The following is a 26,267-nucleotide window of genomic DNA, read 5'->3' as shown; positions in this document are numbered from 1 at the left end:
TCCCTTTACTGTGTGCCTGCCCTGAGAATGGGCTGCAGACCTGAGGCCACAGGGGGTGCCATGGCTGGGACTTCTGCAAGAGGACACATTTCTCATACTCAAGAAGGGAGAGTAACTGTGCCAGCACCCCCAGCTCAGTTAGGCATCAGATTGATCTATCATCGGAATCAGACTCCAATGTCTTATTGATGGAGCACCTACCTGGGCTTTGGAGGAAGCAAGAAGAGGAGTCAGACCAGATGCCCACTGAGCACAGAGACAGGGACGCAGCTGAGACACAACCTGGAGTGTGCAGGTGCACAAGGGACCCACCTCGGTCAGAGCTGCCCACACTCCCAGACTCAGGGACCAAGCAGGACTGTCACAGGCAAGGCAGGAGGGCCGCTGGGCCTTCTCCCATCCAAGAAAGGCCTCACATGCACACTCAGTGAAACACACTCACAGGACTGAAATGAGAAGTCCGTCTACAACTTGGAAGTATGTCCCATTATCCAACCAGCCCTCCTCTAGGGCATGCACATGAGCACATTTTATAAATCTTGCAAGTCTCTTCTTTTAGCATAACACGTAGCATTGCAATTTTTGTATTAAAAGTATTTGTTGACTGTAAATATTTAAATTGTACTATAATTTTTGTAACCCTGATTTGACATTACCTCTTAAAAAATATATACATATTCTTAGAGAAAGACCCCCATACCCAGGCACTCTCTGTACAGCTAAGAAGCCCTGCACAGCAATGCTGGCTCATCACAAAGATGCTTCAAAGGAGGAGGGAAGGGGAAGTGAGGACAGGCAGCCTCTCCTGGGGCAGGACTTCCCCCAGAGGAGCCCGGGGAGGCAGGTGTGGCCACGAGCACTGGTCCGCACAGGGAGAGACAATTCTCAGACACTGCTAGTTTCTGTTTCTGATCTGTAATTAAGACCTCCGTTTAAGCTGGTAACTCTTTTCCAAAAAAAGACAAAGGAAGACATTTCAGCCAGCTCTGCTTGGGCTTCTTGTCTGTGAATTATTATAAGTGTTAATGAGATTCTTCATTAAAGTATAATTTAAGAAATACTACAAGTTGGATTCCCTTCACCCTAGTAGGTCTGGTGACTCAAAACCAGCCACTCCTCCCACTGCACTGAAACAAACTAATCAAAAGGGAAAATGAGTCGCTTTGGTCCACCCAGTGGTGGAAATGAGACCAAAATAGGAAACAACGTGGGTTTGCTTTTCTAGGAACAGATATAGTATGTGACCCAATTCAAACAGGCCAGGAGCCTCAGCTGTTCAGAGATAATCCAAGAGCGGGGCCGTTTGCCAGGATCTGCAGGACCTGTAGGGTATCCCTTCCGGGTGGGAAGTAGGATGGTATCCAGGGGGGCTAGATCCCTTGCATCAAGGAAGGAGAAGGACAAACAACTACTGCAAAAGTTTTGTACCAGCGCTCACCAGCCAGGGCCTGACAGACACAGCAGCAGCCCCCCACATTGCTGTCAGTGCTGCCGACACTCCAAACCAACATTCCCCTTAAGAACAGTGTGCTTGCTGTGCAAATGCAACCTTCAAGTGCCCAGCCAGCCCTCTCTTCGCCCATCCAAGCAGACTGTGGCCCCTCAGCCCCTCCTATATGAAATTCCTGAGCAGACCCCAGGAAGACATACTGTCATGCAGCCACCCCACCTGCCAGTGCAGAGTCAGGGCAGTGATGCCACCAATGAGGAAAGTAAGCTGGTACTCAGGGCAGGGTCAGGATGAAGAGGAGGGGTCCCACTTGCAGGGAACAGGAATCCACTCACCCCCTTCCCTAATCTGCCCTCTTTTCTTCCAGTCTCTCCATATCTTTGCACTGTTTGCTCCTCGGGTTCCCTGGGCCTCACACTTGATGAGTTAAGCCTCATTGCTGGGACTGAGGCACTATTAGCCAGTTGAAAGCTTCCATTCCAGCTGGCATTGCCTCCTAAACAGCTTTCCCCTCGCGCCCCTGTGCCCTGCACACCAGCTCATCTCTGAGTCACTTCTAACACCCAGGATGGAGGGCTGATTAGCATTTAAGATCATTTTCCCAGGGCATTAGAGCACTTTCTTTCTCTCAAGAGGTATAAGGGTGAGAAAGGGATAAAGCTTAAATTTCAAGCAACAAATACTTTAAGACAGAGAAGGAAAATGGTTTAATTGCTTAAGTTCTTATTAGCCCCAGACAATATGGTAGGCGGGTGTGTGAGAGAAGAGCTCCGGAGTGTTGACTATGACAAACCTGTTTTGCCTGACCGACATGGGAGGCAGAGAGTCCGGGCTCACATCTGATAGCCACTGCTTGCCTTGGAGCCCCACCAGCCATCCCTGTGCCTTCTGCCTGTGCAGTCATGTGGCCTAGGGGACCCTAGCCTCTTCCTTCTTCAAATACTGGTCACTCAGGACACAACCGTTAACAAGCAGACCACTCCCTATACACACACACACACACACACACACACACACAAATATCCCTGCCCTCAGGCAGCCCATGTGCTAGTGAGGAGAAACAGATAACACACATCATAAATCAGCAAAGGGCACACCATGTTAGACATGCTAAGTGCTATGGAGATAAAGCAGTGTAGGGAAATGGGAGGCTGCTGAGCGTGGTTCACGCTGGGAGTGGTGTCAGGGTAGGAGTCTCTGAGAAGGTAATATTCAAGTAAAGTCTCGGAGGAGGTGAAGGAGATGCCCACACGGCTCTCTGATGCTAAGACAATTGGACATCACAGGCAAAATGATAATAAAATGAAGCTCAACCTGAAACTCACACCTTGAACAAAAGTTAACTCAAAATGGATCATAGACCTAAATGTAAAACATAAAACTATAAAACTCTTACAAGATAGCAGAGAAGAAAACCTTTGTGCCAAGGTTAGACAAAGAATTATTGGACCTGACCTGGATTAAAAGAAAAATTAATTGATTGAATAAACTGGGAAAAATGGATTAATTGGACTTCATAAAAACTAAAAATGTTTGCTTCTTGAAAGACACCGTTGAGAGAATAAAGAGATAAGTTATAGACTGGAAGGAAGTATTTGCAAATCACATATTCAACAAAAGGACCTGTATCCAAAAATATCTAAGGAACTCTCAAAACTCAGAAGAAAACAAGCAACTTAATTAAAACTTGGGCAAAAATCTTGAACAGATACTTCACAAAGAGGATAACAGATGGCAAATAAGCACATAAAAGACATTCAATATCATTATTCACTAGATAAATGCAAATTAATACTACTGTGAGATACCATGATGTACCTTGTGGAATGGCTAACATAAAAAATACTGACAACACTAAGTGGTAACGAGGATGCGGAACAACCGAAACTCTCACACTGATGCTCATGGTAATGTACGGTGGCACAGCCACTCGGAACATCAGTCTGGCAGTTAAACATACAATTTCCACATGACACAGTAAGCTCTCTCCTGGGTATTTGCCCTAGAGAAATGAAAATTTATGTGCACACAAAAACCTACACATGAATGTTTATAGTAATTCCATTTATAATCACCAAAAATTGGAAATAATCCAAATGCTCTCCAATAAGTGAATGGATAAACAAATTATGGTACATCCATACAATGGCATACTACTCAGAAATAAAAGGAACAAACTATTGGTACATGTAAAAACTTAGGTGAATCTCACAGGCATTACGCTGAGTGAAAGAGACCAGTCTCAAAAGGTTGACATACTGTATCATTCCATTTAAAAGACATACAACAGTGATGAAAAACAAATCACTGGTTCTGAGGGGGCTGGAGAGAGGATGGGGGCCTATAAAGAGACAGCAGAAGGGAGTGCTTTTGTATCCTGATGGGGGCAGCTGTTGCACAAATTTATGCATGTGTTAAAATTCATAAAGCTGTCCACCAGAAGTCGTCAAATTTTCTGTATGATAATGTTTTTAAAAAGAATTTAAAGTCATAAAAATTTAAAAATTAACTTAAAAAAAGAATTAAATCTTTCAAGGACAAATGGACCAACCCATATCCATTTATGACTAGATGGGTAGCTTCCAGCGGATTTTCCCAACAGATTGCAGGCGAGTCATTCTTCTCATGTGTAGCCTTCACCTTAAACAGCCACCAATGGAAGAGAATGAACTAAACATAATCCTTTTGTCCTAGTCTGTTTTCTGTTGCTATAACTGAATACCTGAGACTAGGTAGTTTATAAAGAAAAAGAAATTTATTTCTTACAGTTTTGGAGGCTGGGAAGTCCAAAGTTGAGGGGCTGCATTCAGTGAGGGCCTTCCTGCTGGTGGGGACGCTGCAGAGTCCAGAGGTGGCACAGGGTCTCGCATGGTGACGAGGCTCACAAGAGACAGCCAACGTGGCTTTCATCACAGACCCACTCTCATGATAACTAACCTACTCCCTTGAAAACCCATTAATCCATTAATCCACAACTGGATTAATCCATTCATATGTGCAGAGTCCTCATGACCCAATTGCCTCTCAAAGATCCCACCTCTCAACACTGCTGCATTGGAGACCAAGTTTCCAACACATGAACTTTTGGGGAACACATTCGAATCATAGCACCTTTCTTTCCAGGTTCTACTTCCTTTCCCTTTCTTCCTCCCTGACTAGTTAGTACCAATGCATATCATGATGGGTCTTCCACTGCTCTCATTTTCATTTGTTTACACTCACACAAAATCAGAAAATTACCTAATTTTTTCAATGCACATGGCACTTACTTCAAAATCTTTATATATCTGGGCCTTCAGTCTGTTCATTCTATGCCTGGAGAAAACGCATCTCTAGAGAGGCCTTGTCACCAGGTGCCCCTCCCTCCTCCTGAAGGCTCTCCAAAGTTGGTCCTCCCAGACACCCTCAGGCCTTCAGAGTGAGCCTGGCTGAATGAAACACAAGGCAGCTCTGTTCTAAGCCACGGCAAAGCTGCCATAAAGGTTCCCCCAGCCCTCAGGGCTGTGGTGCCTGGAACCTTCTGTGAACATGATGTGGATTTGCAGAGCTCAGGCTCAGGGCCTGTCCCAACACTGACTGCTGTACCCCTGGCCATGTACCAGACAGCCAGCACTTAGCACCATGCATCAGGGCTGCTCTGGGAGAACAGCATGATGGGTGCAGATGGGAAAAGAAATCACCCAGTGAACCAAGAATAGGATAGGGTGGGCATAAAGGTCCCCCAAAAGTCTTGACTTGTCGGGAGCTATTTCCCAAGCTGGGTCCTCCTGGTGACTCAGCTGCTCCTGCACCAGCAAGCTCCCCTGCCTGGGAAGAGAAGCCATTGATCGCCCACTCTCCATTAGCCAGAACAAAGATTATCAATGAAAGGATACACTTAAATGTCCCCAAAATAAAGAGTATTATTTACTAGGCTATTGAGGGAATGAAAAAGACAAGAAGATCCAGGGTAGGTGGAGGCCGGCAGTGGGAGTTCCCAAGAAACTCTCTGTCATTTCTTGTTTCCTCCCCTTTTATGATGGGAGTTTAAGACAAAGCCCCTCTTTGCCATTCTGCAGAAGAAGCTTTGTTGCTTATTTTGTCAAAATATCCCTCCCAAGGCCCCTCAGGGACCCCCTCCTTGCCCCTTTCCTTGCCGGCTCTTAAGAGCCGGCTGATTTGCACGGGGGCTGGCCTCCCTACGTGTCCCTCTTCCAGGCTCACTCGCATTCTCTTGCTCTAATTAGCAACTGCTTTTTTTTTTGTTTTTGTATGTGTGTTCAAAGACAGAGGAGGAGGAGAGTGAAAGGGAGAAAGCAAAGGTCTGTGTGAAAGGAGAGAGCAGATGGCCTCTCCCTCGCCCCTCTGTGTACCCAGGCGCCGTGTTGGCAAACAGCACACAACGTCTGTCTGCAGAGCCCTTTGTGGCCCAGAAGGAAGGGCCAGCAAGCAGCTACAGGCAGGAAAGGAGGCTGTGGGGGAAAGGGCTGAAGAGGCCTGGCCACTGGGGAAGCCAGGTATGGAGCAGATGGGAAAGTCAAGGCCATCCACCCCTGGGATGTCCGGGAGCAGGCACCTCTGTCTCCTCCTCCTGGATTAGGAAAAAGTGGGTGTATTGATGTCCAAGCCAGTCTGTGTCTTGTGCACTGATGCTATAAACTCTGGGAGCAGCAAGCTATAGCCCCCAGGGCTGCAGAAAGTCCTCAGCATGGGGGGGAGGTGGAAGGGCTGCTGCACGCTTAGACACTGTTAACGCATGTTTAGGCTCCACAGGTGGGCGAGAAGGGGCAGTCATGCAGCCTTGATGGCGGTCAGAGAAAAAAGGAGAGGAAAGATCAATCCACAAAGATAAAACACTCTCCCGAATAAGAGGGAGTTCTTAGGTAAGTGGGCAGGGCAGGTGAGCAAAGTTATCCACATAGGAGAGGGGCGCCGTCAAACCGCAAAGCTGACTCAGTCACTCTGGGTGCGTATATTGAATTCAACAGGGAATAGCTTTGGCTACTGGTTCTTAACTAGCACCTGGAATGAAAGATTTAAGAGATAGTAAAAGAAAAGGGAGCTGGAAAGAATTCTCATAAGCCAAGAGTAATCAAGAATGGGTTTGAAGAAGCTGAAGGAAGCAAGGAATGCTCCAGAAAAATAAAGAAATGAGAATGGAGAAGCAGAGAATTCTATAAAAACACTTTAAAAAAAATCTATTGTCATTTTTAATTAATGATCTTATTATCAAAATGTATGATTATATATTAATAATATTGATGACAAAATCATTCTTGTAATATATGCAATTGATTTCAATAACAAACATTGATTTCTTGTATTTTACTATATGAAAGAGTTCGATTTTTAAGTTGCAATTCAGTTTCTAGACAGTTTCCTAGAGAAAAATAAAAACAATGAATGGAAATATCTATCCATTCATTGAAATTCTACCAATGAAATGTATTTCTTTTCTCTTTTTTTGCACCAAGTCCAGAGAGAAGACAAACAAGAGAATAGAATAAATGGAGGAAAGGAAAAGAAAACAGGGGAGACAAATTTGACCAAAGGCACAGAGGGAAAAGACAAACAGAGGCAGTGAGAAAAGCAAAGCCCCAAGTCACCAGGGCCTCCACATTCACATCAATGCAGCATGTGTGTGACAGACTAAGAAACCAAATGGAAGCCCTGAAATCACCTAATTCCCAGAACAGGCACATTTTTGCCAAGTTCATGATTTGGCAGAGTTCTTGCATATTCCACACAATTTCAATGAGAAGCTCTATCCATCTTGTGCAAAGAGCAGATTGTCATTTTCCACTTGAAATATACACGTTGCACTGACCTTATGTCCTCTGTCAAACTGAGACATTACCACCAACTTTTAGTGAAAGAGTTTCATAGCGTATGGGCTTGCGACCATTCTGTTGTTTTTGTTCTGTATGTTTGTGCACAACGTGTCACTGTATTGGACAACAGACAGACAAGGCCTCTGCCATCCCTGGTTACTGACTCCATCTGGTTCTGCCATCATCACCTCCAAAAGTGCTTGTCTTAGGCCTGACTGCTGCCTGGTTTCTCTGAGCTCCCTCTACTCAACGCTGCTGGGGTATTTTTGTACAAGCATTCTAATGTAAAACCTTTCTTCTTCCTCAGCATGCATCCTCCTTCCCCAAATTTTGTTTTCAGTGTGTTTGTTTTGTTTCCATTTAACAGATGGCACAGAGCAGGCAGACGAGCACCAGGAGTGGCCACTGTCCATGAGAAGCCTGAGATGACAGGAGCGGGAATGTGAGCTGGCCATGGCGCTGCAGGTGGCAGGTGCAGCGACGGTGCCTTCAGTTCACTCTTGTCGGTGAATGTGGTCACTCCATGAACCTCCAGGTTCACCCCTCACCAGTGGGATATGAACATTATCCATGAAGTCCCCCAGTGAAGATCTAACTCTGATGACTTTTCTTTGGGCACTTCTGAAGCCAGCTCTCATTACAAATCACACATCTCCCCCTACATGAATCTTGGCTTTTCTGCAGCTTGGGAGGAGTAGAGAATAGTGGTTACCAGCCTCAGGGTCCTATCTTGTATGACCTTGGGAAGGTTACTTAGCTGTGCTTCAGTATGTTCAACTAGAAAATGAGGATGACAGTCACATATACCTCATAGGGCTACTGTGAGGTTTTAAGAAATAATGCAGAAAAAAATGTGGTAGAGCATTTGGCACACAGTAAGTGCTGTATAAATGACAGCTACACTGTATTAGTATTTCAACAGGAGAGGGAAGGCAATACAGAAAGTTTTGCTCTGTATCCAAGTTATAACCATCACCAGAATCTGACAAATGTAAGACTCTTCTGAAGAGAGTATAAGCTGCTTTCTTAGCCCAGGTAAACAATAAGTCAGTATTCTTTTCAAACATCCACCATTTGCACATTATCTTTATTGCTTTTTGCCCTATCTACATGGAAGGTTTTTAATTCATAATTTTAATTTATTATTTTTCTTTAAATTGATCACTTTTAAACCTGAATATATTTACTATAACATAAAAGTACTAAGTGAGGAAGGAAGGAGGGAAGAAGGAAAGAAGGAATGGAAGGAAGGAAAACAAGAACAAAGGCAGGAGGGAAAGAGCAAGAGAAGGGATAAGAGAGGAGGGGAGGGAAAGAGAGGGGAAAAGGAAACTGAGGCAAGTTAAGAGCAGTAGGGAGTCCATGGCCCAAAGAGAAAGAGCAGCCACAGAGCTGGAGGACAAAAACTAAAAACACATGCCCGCAGCAGCAGCAAGTGGGCCCAGGCTGAGACTACACCCCGTGACAGAGGCAGGGCCTGGGCTTCAGCAGAGCAGGAAGGTGGGAAGGTGGGAAGGTGTGTGCTCCAGCCGGGCAGACACCTGGTTAGGGAAGTGAATGAGACTGACTCCGGGCTGCTGGAGAAGGGGTGGCAGGTGTGGTGAGGATGGGCTGGTGCTGAAGAAATGGAGAGGAGGCTGGAGGAGGAGAGGGATGCTGGCTGGTGGTTTAGGAAGGAGCTTACTCTGAGGCCAGAGGCCCAGAGTGAAGCTGGGAAAATTAAAGGACACAATGTGGGACTGGGCCAAAGGGTGTGAGCTGAGAGATGCATGGTGCAGGGCAGGAGCCCCACAATAGGCCAGGGGCAGGAGGGGAAGGGTGGGAAAAGCGAGGTGCGTTTCCCACCAAACCAAGCACCTGTGAACAGGGTGGTCCTCCAGCGTCAAGTGCCTGCACTTGTCCCATCTGCAGACATTGCACCTACCACAGTCTGGGAAAAGCCAACATAGGTGGGAGGCACATGTCAGAATGTCCTGATGCTAGAGCTGAGCAAAGAGCAAAGAGCACACACGGGGTGTGATGCAGGGCAGGAGGGAATGGGCCGCAGGAGAGCGAAGGCAGACCAGGCCAGGAGGGAGCAGATGCCAACTGTCTGCGGCACACAAGCACACCTGACTTAATGCTGCATTCTATCAGGAAGCATCAGTCTCAGCTCCTGAAGAGAGCAATTTATGGAACTTTGCAAAGTTCAACACCTCTCCTAGCAAGACAAATGCAAATTGAAACTACAGAGGGATGCCATTTTTCACCTATCAGATCGGCAAAGATAAAAATGACTGATATTTTATTATCTTGGTATGGGGAACAGGAACTGTCATACACTGCTAGTGGGAGCAAAAATTGGTAGAAAATACCTTTTTGGGAGCACAATTTGGGAACATCTATCAAAATTAAAAATTTATATACTCTGATTCAGCAATTTTACTTCTGAGAATTTGCTACACTCTTAGCTCTTCGAAAAGTGCTTGCCACATAGAAAGTCCTCAATAAATATTCATTGAATAAATTAATTAATTAATTTGTCTCACAGATATACTCACTCATAAGTGTGAAGATGAATGCACAAGGTTGTGTTGCAACGTTGTTCAGAAAAAGAAAAAGACAGGAAACAACCTAAATGTATATAAATGAAAGACCAATTAAATAAAGTATATCATGCAATGAAATATTGAAAAGAATGAGGCAGATCTCCATGTAATGCAAACACACTACTGGTAACTTTCAGTGGTGAGAAGGTGTGAGGGAAACATGGAAAGCCCTCTGTGGTACGCCCCTGTGCAGGAGGGAAAGGTGTGCACGTGCATGAATTCTCTCTGCAAGAGACACATTAGAAGCTGTAAGAGTGAGAGACCCTAGTGAGAACCAAAGTGGAGGAAAATTTATTTTTCACACACATTACCAGTTCAAAACATTTTTAATGAGAACAAAAAAGGAAAAGTGGAGAAGTGGAGATTTGCATAAAAGTTCTACTCCAAGGAAGAATGGCTCAGAGATGAACCAGGCTGCCTTGGGAAGCAGGAGTGGTCCAACCCTGGAGGTGTCTACAAACAGGCTGGGGACCACCCTGGGAAAGCAAATTAAGTGTCAGGGGGTGCATTGGACTCGCTGTCCTTAGGGGCTTTATCTGGCTGGATGGAGCCATCTCCATTGGGTTTTCAAGGGCAACAGAGCCACTGTGGCCCCAGCAACCCCTGGACACTGCAAGCACTTTCTAAGAGCTAAGAATGTAGCAAAATCTTAGAAGTGAAACTGCTGAATCTGAGTACACAAGAATAAAGAGCCCAGCACTAGAAGGTGCCCAGTAAGTGCCTGAAGAAAGAAATAGGGTGGGACTACCCAACCCATGTGACCTCAGAGTAAAATCCAACTTGAGTGAGGAATGGGAAGGCCAGAACTGCAAAAAGACGACCAGAGCAGGCCCCCAAGGGCATATCCTAAGACCAAGTGACTCCAGCCCTGACTAGGAATGCATGGTGCTGCGGGGACCCCCAGTGGGCTACTCCAGACAGAGGCCAAGGACAAGCCAGAAACAAAAAGCCCGTTTCCCTATCCAGTCCTTCTAATGAAGTAGGCCGTACATTCAATGAAAAGCCTTGTTAAGCCCTCGTTGGCCTGAGTTTCTGTCCTGGGATTCTATGAGGCTTCCAGAGGCTCTCTACGGTGCCTCTTTCTTCTCACCAACCTCTCTGGGGTCTGCTATGGCTGAGCCGACTTCCTCCCGACCTCCCTGGCCATGCACACACGGGAGGATGAGTCCAACACATCTGCAGCTTCACAGACGCATCCTGCAGCAAGCTAGGTAGGCACACGGGAAGGTGAGATGTTCTCTGCCATAAGGATGGCTTCTGGGACCCAAAGCGGATCCAGCCATAAACTTCTGTACTAAACCACATCTCCCCAGGATTTGCCTGCTCTGCATCATTAACTGGCCCCTGAAACAAAAGTGGGGGCTCAACTGCCTTACCAGGTAACCGGTACTCAAGCTCTTTGCTCAGCCTGCAAGGATAGTGTAGACAGGACACCTAAAGGCGGAGCCCTCTCTCCTAGGGAAAGGCAAGTCTGCCTCTCTCTCAATGTCTCTGTCAAGGCTCTGTTGGCAAAATGAGACTTCCTCCTGGGTGGTTTGTGAGCATCTGAGGTGCATTCCTTCTCCATTTGCAACAGCCCTGGTGTGATTCTCCCCAGCCTTCTTCACCCTACTGCACCGAGGGAGACCTGAGACTCAGGTTTCAGGACACTGTCAACACAGCTTGTCAATGGCCAAAAGCAGTGAAAATAGACCTCAGACTACCAGAGCTCCCTAGGGCCCAGACCCAAAAGACCCCGATACAGGCAGGCTTGGATTCAGTATAATTTTTCATCTCCATGCTTCAAATTAAAATCTAGAGATTTTGTCTCCATGCAAGGAAGTTTGTGCAGATGTCTGTACTCAACTTCTGCAGAAAGGGACTGTCCAGCTCTAGAGAGAGAGGGGACAGAAAGCAGAGGATAAGTCTGACTACAGCTCTGACTCAGCTGGGATTCAGCCCTCGCGGGCCCACACAGGAGTCCTTGATGCGGATTAGAGAGCCACAGCCAGGCCTCCAGCCCACAGCTCCACCTCCTTCCCTCTGCCCTTTCGTGTAAGCATGAAAAGCCTCAGACCCCGTTCTTCCCCAGGGAACTCGGGATCGCCCTCCGAGATGCTGTGCGCTATCTGGACAGCTCACAAGCAGCTTAATGTGTCAGAGCTCTCTGGAGAGATGGCCCTGCTCCTAGAGAGGTTAAAAGGAAGATGGTGACAGTCGACATGGAGTCCTGTGTTGATACGCAGGACAGAAATGTGCGACCACAGAGCAAAGCTCTGCGGAGCCACCAGCACTCAGAAAAAGAGAAAACAAGGAACAATAAGAACACAAGAGAGAGCCCTTGTGAGAGACAGCTCAGAGAAGTCTGATATTCCTGAAAACACATGTGATGCTTTTAAGGATGGTTATTTTCAACAAGACCTGGTTTCAGAAGCAGAGGCAGACAGTGGCCTTGCCAGACCTGAATTCTGATCCCAGTGCTGACATTAACCAGCCGTGGCTCTCTAGACGGTGCCCGGGAGTGCTCCCTGGCTGCCCCCTTGCTATGGACAAATGAGGTGCTCAGCATGGATAGTGTCAGCACCCTCACACCACTCACTTGGGCAGTCTCAGACCCCACCGGTCTTCATGGGCAGGTGATAGTGAAAAAACTGGCAGTATCGGGGCTTCCGCTGGACTGCTGGTGCAGTGATGTTTCCACCACCCGCGTCACATCAGCAAAATCCATACGGTGCCTCTGCTGTCATCTTTGATAACAAATATTTATTAAGTTAGTGACCACGTTCCAGGCAAAAAGTGGACTTCCACCTAGGACAGTGGTCACGCATGTCAGCAGGCTAGCTCTCTAACACCAGCCTGGGAGAGTCAGGATTATTTGGTCAACACCAGTGGAATTTGGGCGCTTCTACCCCTGTGTTTCAAAGGCAGAAGGGGCGACACAGAGCACATGGGAGTTTGGAGCCCAGAGCTCCCCCTTGCCATCCTCTGCCGCCTCTGGAGCCCACACGCTGGAGTCCCTGCTGCAGAGGGGCATCCTTCCAGCTCTGTTTGCTGTTGCTCATGCCGGTGTCACAGCCCATTACATCCAGCCAATTACATCCGAGTCCCCTCTGGAGGACACTGGGCAGGACCACCATGGGGAGCAGAGGAGGCCCGAGAGGTTTCTAAATGAAGTGGCCTGTTGGGAAATCCTATTATGAAGCTCCTCTTACAGGGCTGTGGTGTTAATGACCCTGCCTCCCCTGGCCCTGAGCAGAGCTGGTCTCCCTGGGGCTTGAGGGGAGGCTGTCTGGGCTGTGGCTCTCCTCTCACTCACCAGCCAACTGCTGATGGGCCAGAGGGAGCTGAGAGAGCTCCTCGGTGCCCCCGAGTGTGGCTACCAGCACAGTGGCCTAATCGGGGGCCCAGGGCTGGGACCAGCAGCCCTAAGGGAGATGGAAGCGGGACGTGGAAACCTTTTTTATCCAAGAGGAGCTAAATTAGACACATTTTTCTCCATATTTGAATCCTGCAAATGTTTCATTTCAACTCCCCCAGGCTTATAAAGTGGCTCATCTCAGCTGCTCAAGTTGACAAAGGCACAGAAACTGTTGAAAGGTTCGAAATGTCCCTTGGGTTCCCAGGCATGAAGGAATTCACATGTAGGTGGAAAATTACCAAGGAAAAAAGTCCCCCCTTGGAGAGTGGGGAGGAGTAATGAAGCAGCCAGGAAGGAGGGGAGACCTTCCGGGAAGGGCAGGCCAGTGTCTGGCATGAGGAGAGGGAGAGCCCTGGAAGGCTGCCCAAGGCAGTGCCAGTGCGATCACCAGCCCCAGCTCCCAGAGAGACAGCACACAGGGCAACGGATACATCGAGAACTGCTCTGTTCTGTAGAGTTGGAAAGGCCCTGCCAATGTCCAGAGTTGGAATGGTCGCAGCTGACCTAAGAGCCCCCTGGAAAAGCACCCTCAGTCCCAGCTCTGATTCGCAGGCCTGAGCAGGGAGTGGAAGTCCTGCATGTTCCTGTGGCCAGAGGCGGCACCCTTGGCATTCTGAGGACAGTACCAAGTGACCTGGCTGGTGCCAGCCAGCTGCAGTGAAGGTTTCCCTTCTGTAACACTTTGGACACTCTGTCCTCAGCTTTCGGCCCTCTCCCCTGTTCAGAACCCTCTCAGGCCTCCTATCAGCCGAGGTGCCATGTCGATAGTCCAGGTTGCTCAGGGCTGCCCTGCACCACCTTCCCCCAGCCCCAGCCTCTACTCAAGGCTCCGGACATCTCCCTCCTGTCGGCCTGTAGGCCCTGTGCTCGGCCCACCCAGCCGCCAGCCTGCTTGAGCAGCCCCCTCCCCCAGACTCCTTCATCCTCTCAGGCACTCAGGTCCACATATCTGCAAATCCCACAAGCCCAAGAAAACCTTCAGTGACCTACCTTGCGGTCCCTTTCTTCTGGCTCCAGGGACAAAAATGCTCCTTGTCTGCAGCTTATACCTGAGGCTTTGGGCTTTCTAAAAATCCACATGCCTGGGCCACACACCAGACCTACCCATCACAGTCTCAGAAGGAGGCACCTGGGGATGTCACTTTATAAAATCTTTCTAGGGAGGATCTCGTGCCTGCCCCAGAGTCAAAAATTGCTGGTTCAGAAGACCATGGCTCTCTCAGGCTTGGAGAGTCTTCTCTCCCTACTTATATCTCCAGTTCACAAAGACCACCTGCCTCAAGGCAAGCTACGTGAGCCACACCTCTCAAACATTTGTTAACTGGCCAGGTGACCTGTTGAGGGATAGGAGGTCACTCCTATGTGCTGTTTTCACTGCTTGATGGTCACGGAGCTGGGCCTGGGCAGGTGCAGGGAGGTAATGAGTGAGTGTTCAGGACTCTTGCTACTGTGTTCCTGGATAGGAGAACCACGTGCCACCTTCATTCTGAATCTTATACCCTTAATAAGTGATTCGGAGCTTAAGCACAATGACACCTAACAATACATAGCATTACACAACTTAGAAAATATTCTCATATCTATTATCCCACTTGATTTTCACACACCCTGAGAAGTAGTAGGCAGAAAGGACAGGATTGCCAATGGAAAGGGTCTTACCTAAAACTACCCAGCAAGTTCACTGCGGAGCTAAGACTAAGACCAGCTCCGGTCTCTAGGTTAGGTCTCTTTCACCTGGGCATACCCCCTGCACCATCCCGTGAGTGACAGCCCCAGACAATGAGGGCCTGGGCACCGTGGCTTGGGGTGTGCCCTCTGCAGTAGTGTGCTGAGGCCATCCTGGGGAAGGGCAGGGGCAAGAGAGGCCAGCAGGGAGGATTATACATTATGCATAGCATTGCCATTTTCTAAGTCCCCACCATGGCTGAAGAGATTTGCTAACGAGGCAGATCCTTCTGGAAACCCCAAGGATTGTGTCCTGGGAGGAAAAGCCAAGCCCTCAGGGAGCACTCAGGGGAAGAACAGATCCGAGTCCCATAAGCTCAGTGCTCTAGCTAGGATCTTCCCAGAGGCCATCACAGCAGCTAGGACCCCTCCATGGACATCACATAGGTTACTGCAGCCCCTGAGCGTCTTACAGACAGGTAAGCAGCCCATCCCCGTCAGCCTCCTCCCAAGAACTATCTCAGTCCTAGCCCCACCATCCTCGCTGCAGTCCAAGCCAAGCTGATGCAGTATTTTAGGCTCCACAGCACAGAGCAAGTTTGCTAAGTGCCAACTCGGCCTCCCTGGCACATGGGACCTACACAGAGAACTGGCTTAGCTATCAGCCTCAGCAGGGAAGGGGCTGGGGAGTGGGGCTATGATTTCTCATGAATCCACTACTCTATGATCACAAAACTTGAAGTTGGGGTAGATGGGCCATTTTCCTAGTAATTAATAATTTCATAGAGATAAATGCATGATAGGGTCAGAGTCAACAGGCCTGTGTGATTCTGCCTGATGGGTCCAGCCTGTGTGTGCACAAAGGAAGAGTCAGGAAAAGCCTTAGGCTGTGAAGCCCTCTAGAAAATGAGTGAGCCACCTGCTGCGCATCCTGCTGCTCACCCTCGCATCCCTCTCTTCTCACCACCCTTCTTCCTTGCAGCAGGAACAGCTCTAGGCCAGGACCACTTTTCACCGGCTGGGCTGCTAATTGGTCTCCAGGTGCCTCTGCACAACCAAGCAACTGGTCACCATGACTCTGACAGGAGAGGGATTAGCAGAAGCAAAGTGAAAGTCTAGAGAATATGGTCCCCTGCCCATCACGAGAGCCTGTCCTTTTGGAAAAACAACATGTAATTAGAAACAGAAAGGATATTCTTTCCACTACCCTGAAAAGCCCTACTTTCACATACCCAGAAAATAAAATGTATCAAATCGACACAATTGTGTGCATCACAGAACCGTCCAGGCTTCGCCCATCCAGGCTTGGGGGACATCATTTCTCAGGGATGTTGGAGAGAGTAGTTGTTGTGGGTTCACTGCTTCTCACCCACAATTCCTTGGGGTCCACCATTCTCCCTGCTCCTGGCCTCATGAGGATTGGCTGTACTAAATAGACCACCCCAAAACGACTGTGAAGGGCCATCATGCCCACCTGGCAGCACAGCATGAGCACAGCATGGGCACCCAAAATGGGTGGAAAGTCTTCCCTTGAAAACACACCATGGGGGCCAGTCACAAGTTTTTCCACAAGCATTGCCGACCCTACCCTCCCACCGAGGGGTGCAGAGACCTCCGAGGTTCACCATCTATGCCTGAGGGCTCCCTCACCTCCCCGGGGCAGCCCTCTGTGAGATCTGGGCAGGGAGGCCTGGCTAAGCCAGCAGAGCCAAGGGCAAAGAATTCAGGATGTAGCTCAAAGTTCCTGAGACAGGAGGGAAGGGCCTTCTCTGCCCTTCCAGGGCACTGAGTTCAGCCAGGCTACATCACAAGTGCCACCAAACTGTGATTGCCTGTGCTTCTGAAATGGCAAAGGGATGGTGCCATGGGCTCCTCATCTCCTCCACCCTGCTCTGAGTTTGCAATAAGCAGATTTGTAAAGTCAAGGCAGGTTCACAATAACTCAAGATAGAAACGTCCACCAAACTCAGGAGGGGTTGGGGCTGGGAAGGGAGAATGGAAAGAAACAGCTTGGATTTACATATTTGTCCCCACAGGCCCTCCCGGGATAGCCACAGGAGGTGACTGACTAGCAACATGGACAGCAGAACCTCTCCAAAGAGAAAAGTTCCAATTAGCCCCAAGAAATGAGAGCCTGTTCCCAGAGTCCCAATTAAATCAGAGCCAATCAATGCTTGCTCCGGTTCCTGCCGTTCTGCTCAGGATATAATGAGAAAATGAGAGGGCCACAGCCAGCAAGTATGGTGTGGCAGCCCTTTGAAGCCCAGAGAAATCACACTACCCTTGTGCTGCTACAAGCATGCCTGGCAGCTGCCACACCTGCACCTTTAAGAACTCAGTCTGGTGCCTTGGTCCCTACTCAGACTCTGACAAACACCAGAGAGGGTGCCCCACCACCCCCACCCAAAGAGGAGCACTGTGGGATCACGCTGGGATGATTTTGAAACTGTCTATGTTGATTCATCACTGGATCTGGCACTCTCTCCCCTCTGTTTCCACACCATCCATCACGGGTACCATAACCAAGAAATCCAATAAAGACACAAAGGCACAGCTCTCTGCTCTCCACAGGCCTGGGAAAGGTTGTGTTAGTGCTCCAGCCCAGGCAATTAGCTGAGCCCAAAGGATCGCAGAGCCCATGGGCATTAGCAATCCTGCCCCTGGCACTTGACCTGCAGGTGTCTGGGGAGCAAGGTAGGTGGGGAAGTAAATAGGCATGGGCTGGGCTGGTGCACAGGCAGGGTGGGAGTGACACCAGTGAAGACAGCTGGCAGGAGGCTCACGATGGAGAAGGAGGTAATACAGCCCTCAAACTCCAGAGGAATTAGGGAAACCCTAGTGATATGTTAGGGTCAAGGAGGTCATTTCTGAGGTCCACATGGGAAGCCTTCCTCTTAAACAAATCAGAACCTTTGAAGGTCTCAAGCAAAATGTAATGCAAGAAAGCAGTCTTCCTCTCCCCAAGCCTGGATTTCTCCCATGTTCAGCTTCCACGCACTTAGGCAAGACATAAGCTTTGGGGCCTCCAGACCTTTCTATTCATTCCCAGGGCAGACTGAGCCTCCAGCCAGTTCAGCACACTTTGCTGCCACGTGTTGGACATGAGCTTTCTAGGGCTGAGGAGAGAGAATGAGGGGACACAGAATCCTGACACCCCCAAACTCTGTGTTGTTCAGAAGCAAAAGTTAATACAATACACAATACAGTCCCACTCCCATTCCAATAGCTTCATCTCCTTCCAGGGCCTGGCATTGAGCCCCTGGAGAAAGAAAGCCAAGCCAGAGGGCTTTGAGTTAATGAGCTACATGGGTTCAGTACCAAGTTGAGTGCTGTGGGAGCTGGACTGGAATGAAGTAAAATATTTTCCAAATTCAGTCACTTCTCAATTACCCTTGAGTGAATTGTCCATGGCAACCCAAATTCTCCATGCCCCTGAGCTTGTGTTTGTATGTGTGTATGAGAGAGAGCAAGAGAGAGAATGGGAGAGAGAGAGAGAGACCCAAAACTAAATATAACCAACTGATTATGTTATTTTCCACTGTTTGGAATTCTCCCCATCTCTTCTTCCCAGCATAAATACCGACAATCTGGTTGGAACCCATAAGAAAAACATCAGGCCTAGCATTGGGGATGGGGGTTCTCCAGAGCTGGATGATAAGCCATTAGGCTCTTTCTGTTCCTGTATGACCCAGAGCTAGAGGCAGGGAAACCTTGCGGACCAGCCTGTCCCAGGTGGGCAGGAAGCAGAGGCCTCAAGAGGCTCCAGGGCTTACCCTTGCAGGCCACGCTGTTCTCGGGCTCGTAGCCAGGCTTGCAGGTGCAGCGTCCAATGGGCACCATCCACTCCCCATCCCCGTTGCAGTAGAGTTTGATAGGCACATCCACTTCCTCTGCGTTGGGGATGCACGTGCCCCGAGCAATCACCAGAGATGTGCTCTCTGCCCCTGTCATGGTCTCTGGAAATACTGCAAAGTTTTGCACAATGCTGGGACATTTTTTGAAGAAGACACGGACAGAAAGGAGAGACATGCAGGCTCCATAATCCTGGAAAGCGAGGTAAAAGCCATTCCGAGTAAGAGGCCCAAAGCTCCTGACTTCTGTGTTGACCTTCATCAGCCTTCCCCCAAAATCCACCTGGGAGAAGCTCTCGTCTGCAGCAATGGTGTCTACTTTGAGGTAGGGGGCCTCAGACCAGAAGGCGGACTTCTTGGTGGCAATGACAGAGTCAGTCTCATAATAATACAAGTTGAAGGTCTCCTTGCAGGAGCCTGGGACATTGGGGAGGCTGCTGCAGTCTCTCACAGTGAAGCGCATCTCCGTGTAGATGCGGTGGGCCCCCCGCCGGTTGATGAAGGTGGTGAGCAGCCAATTGTTCTGATTGGGCTCGAAGACGTTGCACACCTGGTAGGTGCGGATGGTGTTCAGGTTTTCATCGTAGCCACTGACTTCTTCCCACTGTACCAAGCAGGCCACAGGCACACACATGCAAAAACACAAAATAGAGAGTGAGAAGACAAAAAGAGGAATAGCAGAGGAAAACCTTGGGCTAAATGGGGGCTTAAGAGCACACTGGTTCAGCTGCTGGACTCAATAAATGAACATAACCAACCCCAACTTGATTTTAAGGATCTCCTTATAAGCAAACTTCATTTCTCTGCAGCCCATCCCAAAATATAAAAGACTTCATCCAAGAAAGCCTTCTTGCATGTTGTGACTATGGCTTATTACTTCCATGGAGACAACCTTCAGCTTTCAGCATGTGTGAGGGATTTTCTTCCTCCCTTCCACAGCCTCTACTCTTAACAGCCACTCTGTGCATTAGGGCTCCAATTGCATTACACCCCTACCTTGGAAATCCCCACCTCTGAACCTAATTTGTTTATTATGGTAAAACTCCTTTATATTTCTGAAATGCACATGAATTTAAAGCTTTTCATAGTTTCTCAACAAACTTAGATTCTCCCTGCTCCACTCTCCCTTCTGCAGCGCCAAAGACTAACTTTCCCAGACCCACAACTCTGCTTCCCACTTCCCAGCTGGTGCTCATGCTGCACTTTTTACCTAGGATGCCCCTTTTTGTTCTTCTTAGCCCAGGTTTCTCCAGCTCTGGAAAACCTCCCTCGTGCTTCCCAGGCTGGATCGGATCGCCCTTCTTGGCAAATGGTCTGTGCTGTCACGTCACTACGTCCCTCACTCCACAGGTAAGAACATGTTCACGCTGACACGGGGCACCTCCCCCAGGAGCTGGTGACCTGTGAGGGCCAGGATGCATTGACGCAGTGCTGCACCTGCAGTCCCAGCATAGCGCCTGTGCCATGCCCACAGGGCACGTGGACCTCCCTGCTCCCAGGCCCTACCACGTGGCCTCCAGGGAGAGAGAGCTCAACTCCTTGGCTCAGGTTGTATAAATTCACACTGTCAAACCTCACCTGGACTTTGCTTAATTTCCTATTGATTCTCTAGATGTAAAGGAACCACTTTTTCTTCATTCTTGAAAGCTGTGTTATGTTCTATTTAAATGTGCTTATTAAAGTTGTGTTCTGCTTGCCTAGTTTCTTGTAACCAAAAGGCAAATATATACAGGAAAAGAAGTCGCTGACACCGTTTCAGATCAAATTTTCAGATCTTCCTCCCTTTCCATGGCTGTTTTAAAACATTTTCCCGGTTGACCCTCTATGATTTTGGGGGGAAGGAAGATTATTTTTTACTGTTTTGCAATTGTTTAACACAGCATGTCTCTTAATTCTTTGTTCCAGTGGGTGGCAGCACAACTGTGGGGCCCCTTTGTCAATGCACAGGTAAGGCATGTGGCCCAATTTAGGGCGGGGCCCAGTCATAGCCAGAGTTCTCTGACTCACCCAAGACTAACTCAGCTCTGCTGTGGGAGCAGGACGGGAAGACCAGCCTGCAGGGCTCACCTTAGCACTGAAATCATCACTACCAGCAGGCCTTTAAATAAACAGTAAGAATTTCCACTCCTATGGAGCTGGGGTATTGAGAACATTTATCTTAGAAAATGACACTGATTGGTATTATAAGATCCAACAGAAGTAATTGTTTCAAGCATTAACCTCTCCGGGCCTCAGTTTTCTCATTGGTAAAATCAGGAATCATACTGGGTGACCTCGAGTTGTAAAATTCTACGGATCTAATTGATTCCATGGCAGCTCCTAAGGGAGCGATCCCAGCACATTAGAGGGAATTTAGCTGTATATTCGAAGGGAAGGAATTGAAAGAAATTGAGAAAGAGGAAAATGACTCCCTGTTACTTGGGGAAAGGCCATCATATAGTCTCACATTAATTTCCTTCCCTCTTTCATTCTTTGCCTGTCGGCAGGTGCCATAGGGTTTAGAGGAATAAGAGATCAGAATGTGCTACAGAGGGTATGCAAGGTTTCCAGAGCAAGTGGCAATTAGGATTGGGGGCCTCAAAGAGAAGATTTTGGTTGATGGAGATAAGGGTGGAATGGCATTCCCAACAGGGAGGGACAAACATTGTTATTTGTTTATGATATTTGGACTCTGTCTCATTGCTTTACAGTTATACCTCATTCATTCACCAATGAAAAAAATATTTACTGAATGCTAGCTTTATGCCAGGCATTCCATTAGCCACTGGGGATATAACAATATGAAGCTTATAATCTAGTGAGACAAATAGAAATTAGAAAATGGTCATTAAAATAACTAAATAATTATAATTGTGTTAATAGCTGTGAGGGAACATTTAGGGGGCCAAGAGAGGGGGTGCATCTGATATACAGAAGATTTGTAGGGAAGACCCAGCAAGATGAGAGGGATGGACGGATAGAAGTTAGCCAGGAGAAGCGTGTGTCTGCTGGGCCAGAGTCGGGGCAAAGCATCTGGGCCCAGGCAAGACAAGTGGAAAGGCCCCGTGGCGGGGAAAAGTGGCCTAGTGCCACTGAGGAATGAAGGCTGTGTGACAGAAGAGTCATAAACATCTGGAGGTGGCAGCAATAAGACTGAGGGACAGGTGAATCCAGCTGAGAATTTTGAATTTCATCCTGAGTGTAACTAGAAATTGATGAGTTTTAGGAGGAAAAACACAGGTGATCAGAGGTGAGTTTTTAAAAGATCATTGATTCTCTGTAGAGACTGGTGTGGAGGGCAGCCTGAGTGTATGGGCAGGACAATGGTGGGGCGGGGCGGGTTGGGGTCATTGTATTGGTCCAGGCAGGACATGATGGTAAATTGAAACAGACCAGTGGAAGCTGAAAAGACATTTTTGGGGAAGAATCTCATGGCCCTCACTGAGCTGATATAGGGCAAACAGACCAGACCCAAGGGGCCATGTGTCCCCTGAAAACTCTTTCAGGCATCAGATCTGCCTCCTCAACCCCAGGCTTTGAGCCTCCTAGATCTTTTGTTTTGTTTTGTTTTTTGAGACAGGGTCTCGCTCTGTTGCCTGGGCTACAGTGCAGTGGCATCATCATGGCTCACTGTATCCCCAAATTGCTGGGGTCAAGTGATCCTCCTGCCTCAGCCTCCGGAATAGCTGGGAACCCCAGGAGTGTGCTAACACACCCCTCTAATTTTTCTTATTTTTTGTAGAGACAGAGTCTAGCCATGTTGCCCAGTCTTGAACTCATGGGCTCAAGCAATCCTCCCACCTCGGCCCCTCAAAGTGTAGGACTACAGGTGTGAGCCACTGCACCCAGCCCCAGATCTTTAGGAATGCTGGCTCCCCACCCCTTCCCTCTCTCCTTTCTTGAGGAAGGGGGAGTTTTGCCAATCTTGGATATACTACTCCACAGATGCCCAACTTCCTATTCAGGGTTCCAGTCCCTGCAATGTGCTCTCACTTCCTGCCCCAAAGCCAATTTCCTAAAGGTCTCCATTCAGTAGCCACTTCTCAGCCTCCACTTCTAGGCATTTGACACGTTGTCTCCTGTGTTTCTTCCTGTAATTACCTCCTCCCAGCAAAACACCATGGTTTGCTGATCAGATTTGCAAAAAAATTATAAAGATAAGATGTCAAATCTTGGTTAGAAAGTGGGAAAAAGGGCACTGCTCAAGCCTATTGTTGTAAGTGTAAACTGCTAAAATATTTTATTTAATTCAGTGGCTTGTCTCAATATTTAAAGTGTTGGCCAAAACAGAAATCAATGAGGATAAGGTGAATTATTTTTGAAATTGTAGTGATAACTGGGTAGTCATTTGGGAAAAAAACATAACTTTCATCCATATCTTATATCTTACTCCAGGATAAATTTTTGGGAATCAACAATTTAAACATTAAAAGTGAAACCATAAAAATACTAACAGGAACCTTGGAGAAAATTTATGTATGGTAATTGTGACATGATACTGAGAAGCCATAAATTAACATATTGATAAATTCAGCTCTATACAGTTAAATAAATGGCATGATAGAAATAGCCATAAGCAAAGTTAACAGGGGGAAAATAAAGAAAACTGATTGAATAAACTAACTTATCACAGATAAGGTGTTCCTATCCCCTAATATATAAAGAGAACTTATACATCAATAACAGAATAGAAAAATGGGCAAAGGATATCAATAAACTGTTCACTAAAAAAGAAACAGATATAGTTCTTAAATATATGAAAAGATGCTTAATCTCACTTATAAAAACAATGGTAATTAGTTACATTATGATACTTTTAGGGGGCAGAGGTCAAGGAACAAAAGTTTGATAGCACACTGTGTTGGAAAGGGCATAGGAGATAAGAATTCTGAAACACAGTTGAATAAAAGGCAAACTGGTATAACTTCTATGGAAATTTTGGCTTTATTTATTAAAATTACAACTGCATATACCCTTTGACCCAGAAATTCCACTTCAAGGATAATCCCTCAGATATACTTTCATGTATGTAAAATTAGGTATGTGAAAAATTATTAACTGCAGCCAATGCCACCTCCAAAGCTTTATTCATTCCCAGAAAACTAGAGGTGGATCACTGGTCTTTGGACAATGCGGTAACCTTCTCAGAATTTGCTTTGAGTAGGACCTGTGGGAGATCTGCATAGTCCTGGTGGAAAGAACCAGTAATTGAGATTGAAATTCTGATCAACGAGTGGGATAGAGGGCTCAGAGCCTGAAGTAAGTTGACTAAAAGAAAATAAGGTCCAGGACAGTTCTCATACATTTATATTAATATTTATGGAGTAAGCTTCATAAGCGCTGCATGCCAATCTGACTGTAGTCCTCCCTTCTTGGACTGGACTCAAATAGACTCTACAATATGGCACCTAAGAAACTGTTAATGTCCCTAAACTGGTGAATGAATAAACAAAATATGATGTGCCCTACAATGGAATACTATCTGGAAATAAAAAAGAATGAAATTCTGGTATGTACTGCAACATGATGAACCTCTAAAACATTATGCTAAGTTAAGGAAGCTGTGTGTCTCAAAAGACCACAATACTGCATGATTCTATACAAGAAATTTTCAGAAGAGGCAAATCTACACACAGAAAGATATATTAGTATTTGCCTGGGGCCAGAGATGGGAAAAGGAAGTGACTGCAAATTGGCATGAAGAATTTTTAGGGGGGAGGGGTGATGAAAATGTTCTAAAATGAGACTGTAGTGCTGGTTACAAACTCTGTCAATTTACCAAAAATCACTGAACTGATTAAATTTTAATACACTTAAAATTAGTGAATTTATAGCAGGTAAATAATACCTTACTATAGCTTTTTAAAAAAAACCCTTTGTAATAAATAAATGGGACCTGATTAAATTAAAAAGCTTCTGCACAGCCAAAGAAACTGTCATGAAAGTAAATAGACAACCTACAGAATGGGAAAAAATTTTTGCATGCTACACATCCAATAAAGGACTGATAACTAGAATCTATTTAGAACTCAGGAAAAACAGCAAGAAAAAATCAAACAACCCTATCAAAAAGTGGGCAAAGGACATGAACAGAAATTTTTCAAAAGAAGACAGAAGAATGGCCAACAAACATATGAAAAAATGCTCAACATCTCTAATCATCAGGGAAATGAAAATCAAAACCACAATGAGATATCACTTAACTCCAGTGAGAATGGCCTTTATCAAAAAGTCCCGATGTGGAGAGACAGGAACACTCATTCACTGCTGGTGAGACTGCAAATTAGTGCAATCTCTGTGGAAAGCAATATGGAGATACCTTAAACAGATACAAGCAGACCTACCATTTGATCCAGCAATCCCATTATTGGGCATTTACCCTAAAGAACACAAGACATTCTATAACAAAGATATCTGCACCCTAATGTTTATAGCAGCACAATTCACAATTGCGAAGATGTGGAAACAACCCAAGTGCCCATCAATACATGAGTGGATTAATAAAATGTGGTATATGTATACCATGGAGTACTACTCAGCTATAAGAAACAACGGTGATATAGCACCTCTTGTATTTTCCTGGAAAGAGTTGGAACCCATTCTACTAAGTGAAGTATCCCAAGAATGGAAAAATAAGCACCACATATACTCACCATCAAATTGGTTTCACTGATCATCACCTAAGAGCACATTTAGGAATAACATTGATCGGGTGTCGGGCAGATGTGGGTGGGGGAGGGGATGGGTGTATACATACATAATGAGTGCGATGCACACTGTCTAGGGGATGGACACGTTTGAAGCTCTGACTTGTGGGGTGGGGTGGGGAGGCAAGGGCAATATACGTAACCTAAACTTTTGTACCCCCACAATATGCTGAAATAAAAATAAAAAAAAGAATTTGATTATAAATAAAACTCCTTTGTTATATGGGCCAGCCTACACCTCAACACCCCAACAATGCCGGCTTGGTCTCCATTATCCACAAACAGCATGCTCATGGCAACTTCATGGCCCTGCTCACTCCACCCCTTGTACCAAAATGCCCATCTCACTCTTTTATCTCTATATCCCAAGTGCCAATTATTTGCTCAATAAAGTTTGTTGCGAATGATGCCTGAGTTGGGGCAATGTGACTGAGGCTGAGGGCCAGGGAGTGTCAGGAGGGTGGTCCAAAGACAAGATCAGAATCTTGGGCTCGGGATTGCATTCCAGGACCACTCAATTTTCCAACCTGGTGGTCAATCAGGTAGTCCAAAAAGGGCTCTCCATGTCCAATACACCCAGTTCATCAACACAATTCCAGAACAATCCATATTCCTCCTATTTGGCTTATCTCCTTCCCATAGCCGATACATTAGGGCTGGCATTACCTCATGCCTGGACTAATGCCCTGGCCCACTGTTTGGTCAGAAAGTAGGGACAAGAGATGAGGCAAGTGATATCCTATTTTGATTTGGGCCCTATCTTCTCACATCTGGACACAGAGCCATGCCCATTTCTGTCCTTTGGTGTTGTTGCTAATGT

The 26,267-nt window shown here is 46.9% G+C and overlaps 1 protein-coding gene across 1 annotated transcript in view; it reads right to left on the bottom strand.

The window, feature by feature from the left end:
* EPHB1 (EPH receptor B1) overlaps positions 1-26,267 on the bottom strand; it is a 282,512-nt gene that overhangs the window by 237,900 nt on the left and 18,345 nt on the right. Inside the window, exon 3 of the mRNA XM_045560222.1 lies at positions 18,684-19,365. Within this exon, the coding sequence (XP_045416178.1) occupies positions 18,684-19,365 (682 nt within the window). The remainder of the gene's footprint in view (positions 1-18,683; positions 19,366-26,267) is intronic.

Source organism: Lemur catta, chromosome 1 (assembly GCF_020740605.2).
Source record: "Lemur catta isolate mLemCat1 chromosome 1, mLemCat1.pri, whole genome shotgun sequence".
Classification (NCBI taxonomy): domain Eukaryota; kingdom Metazoa; phylum Chordata; class Mammalia; order Primates; family Lemuridae; genus Lemur; species Lemur catta.
Note: the sequence above shows the minus strand (reverse complement) of the source record. Positions and strands in the feature narration are given on the sequence as shown.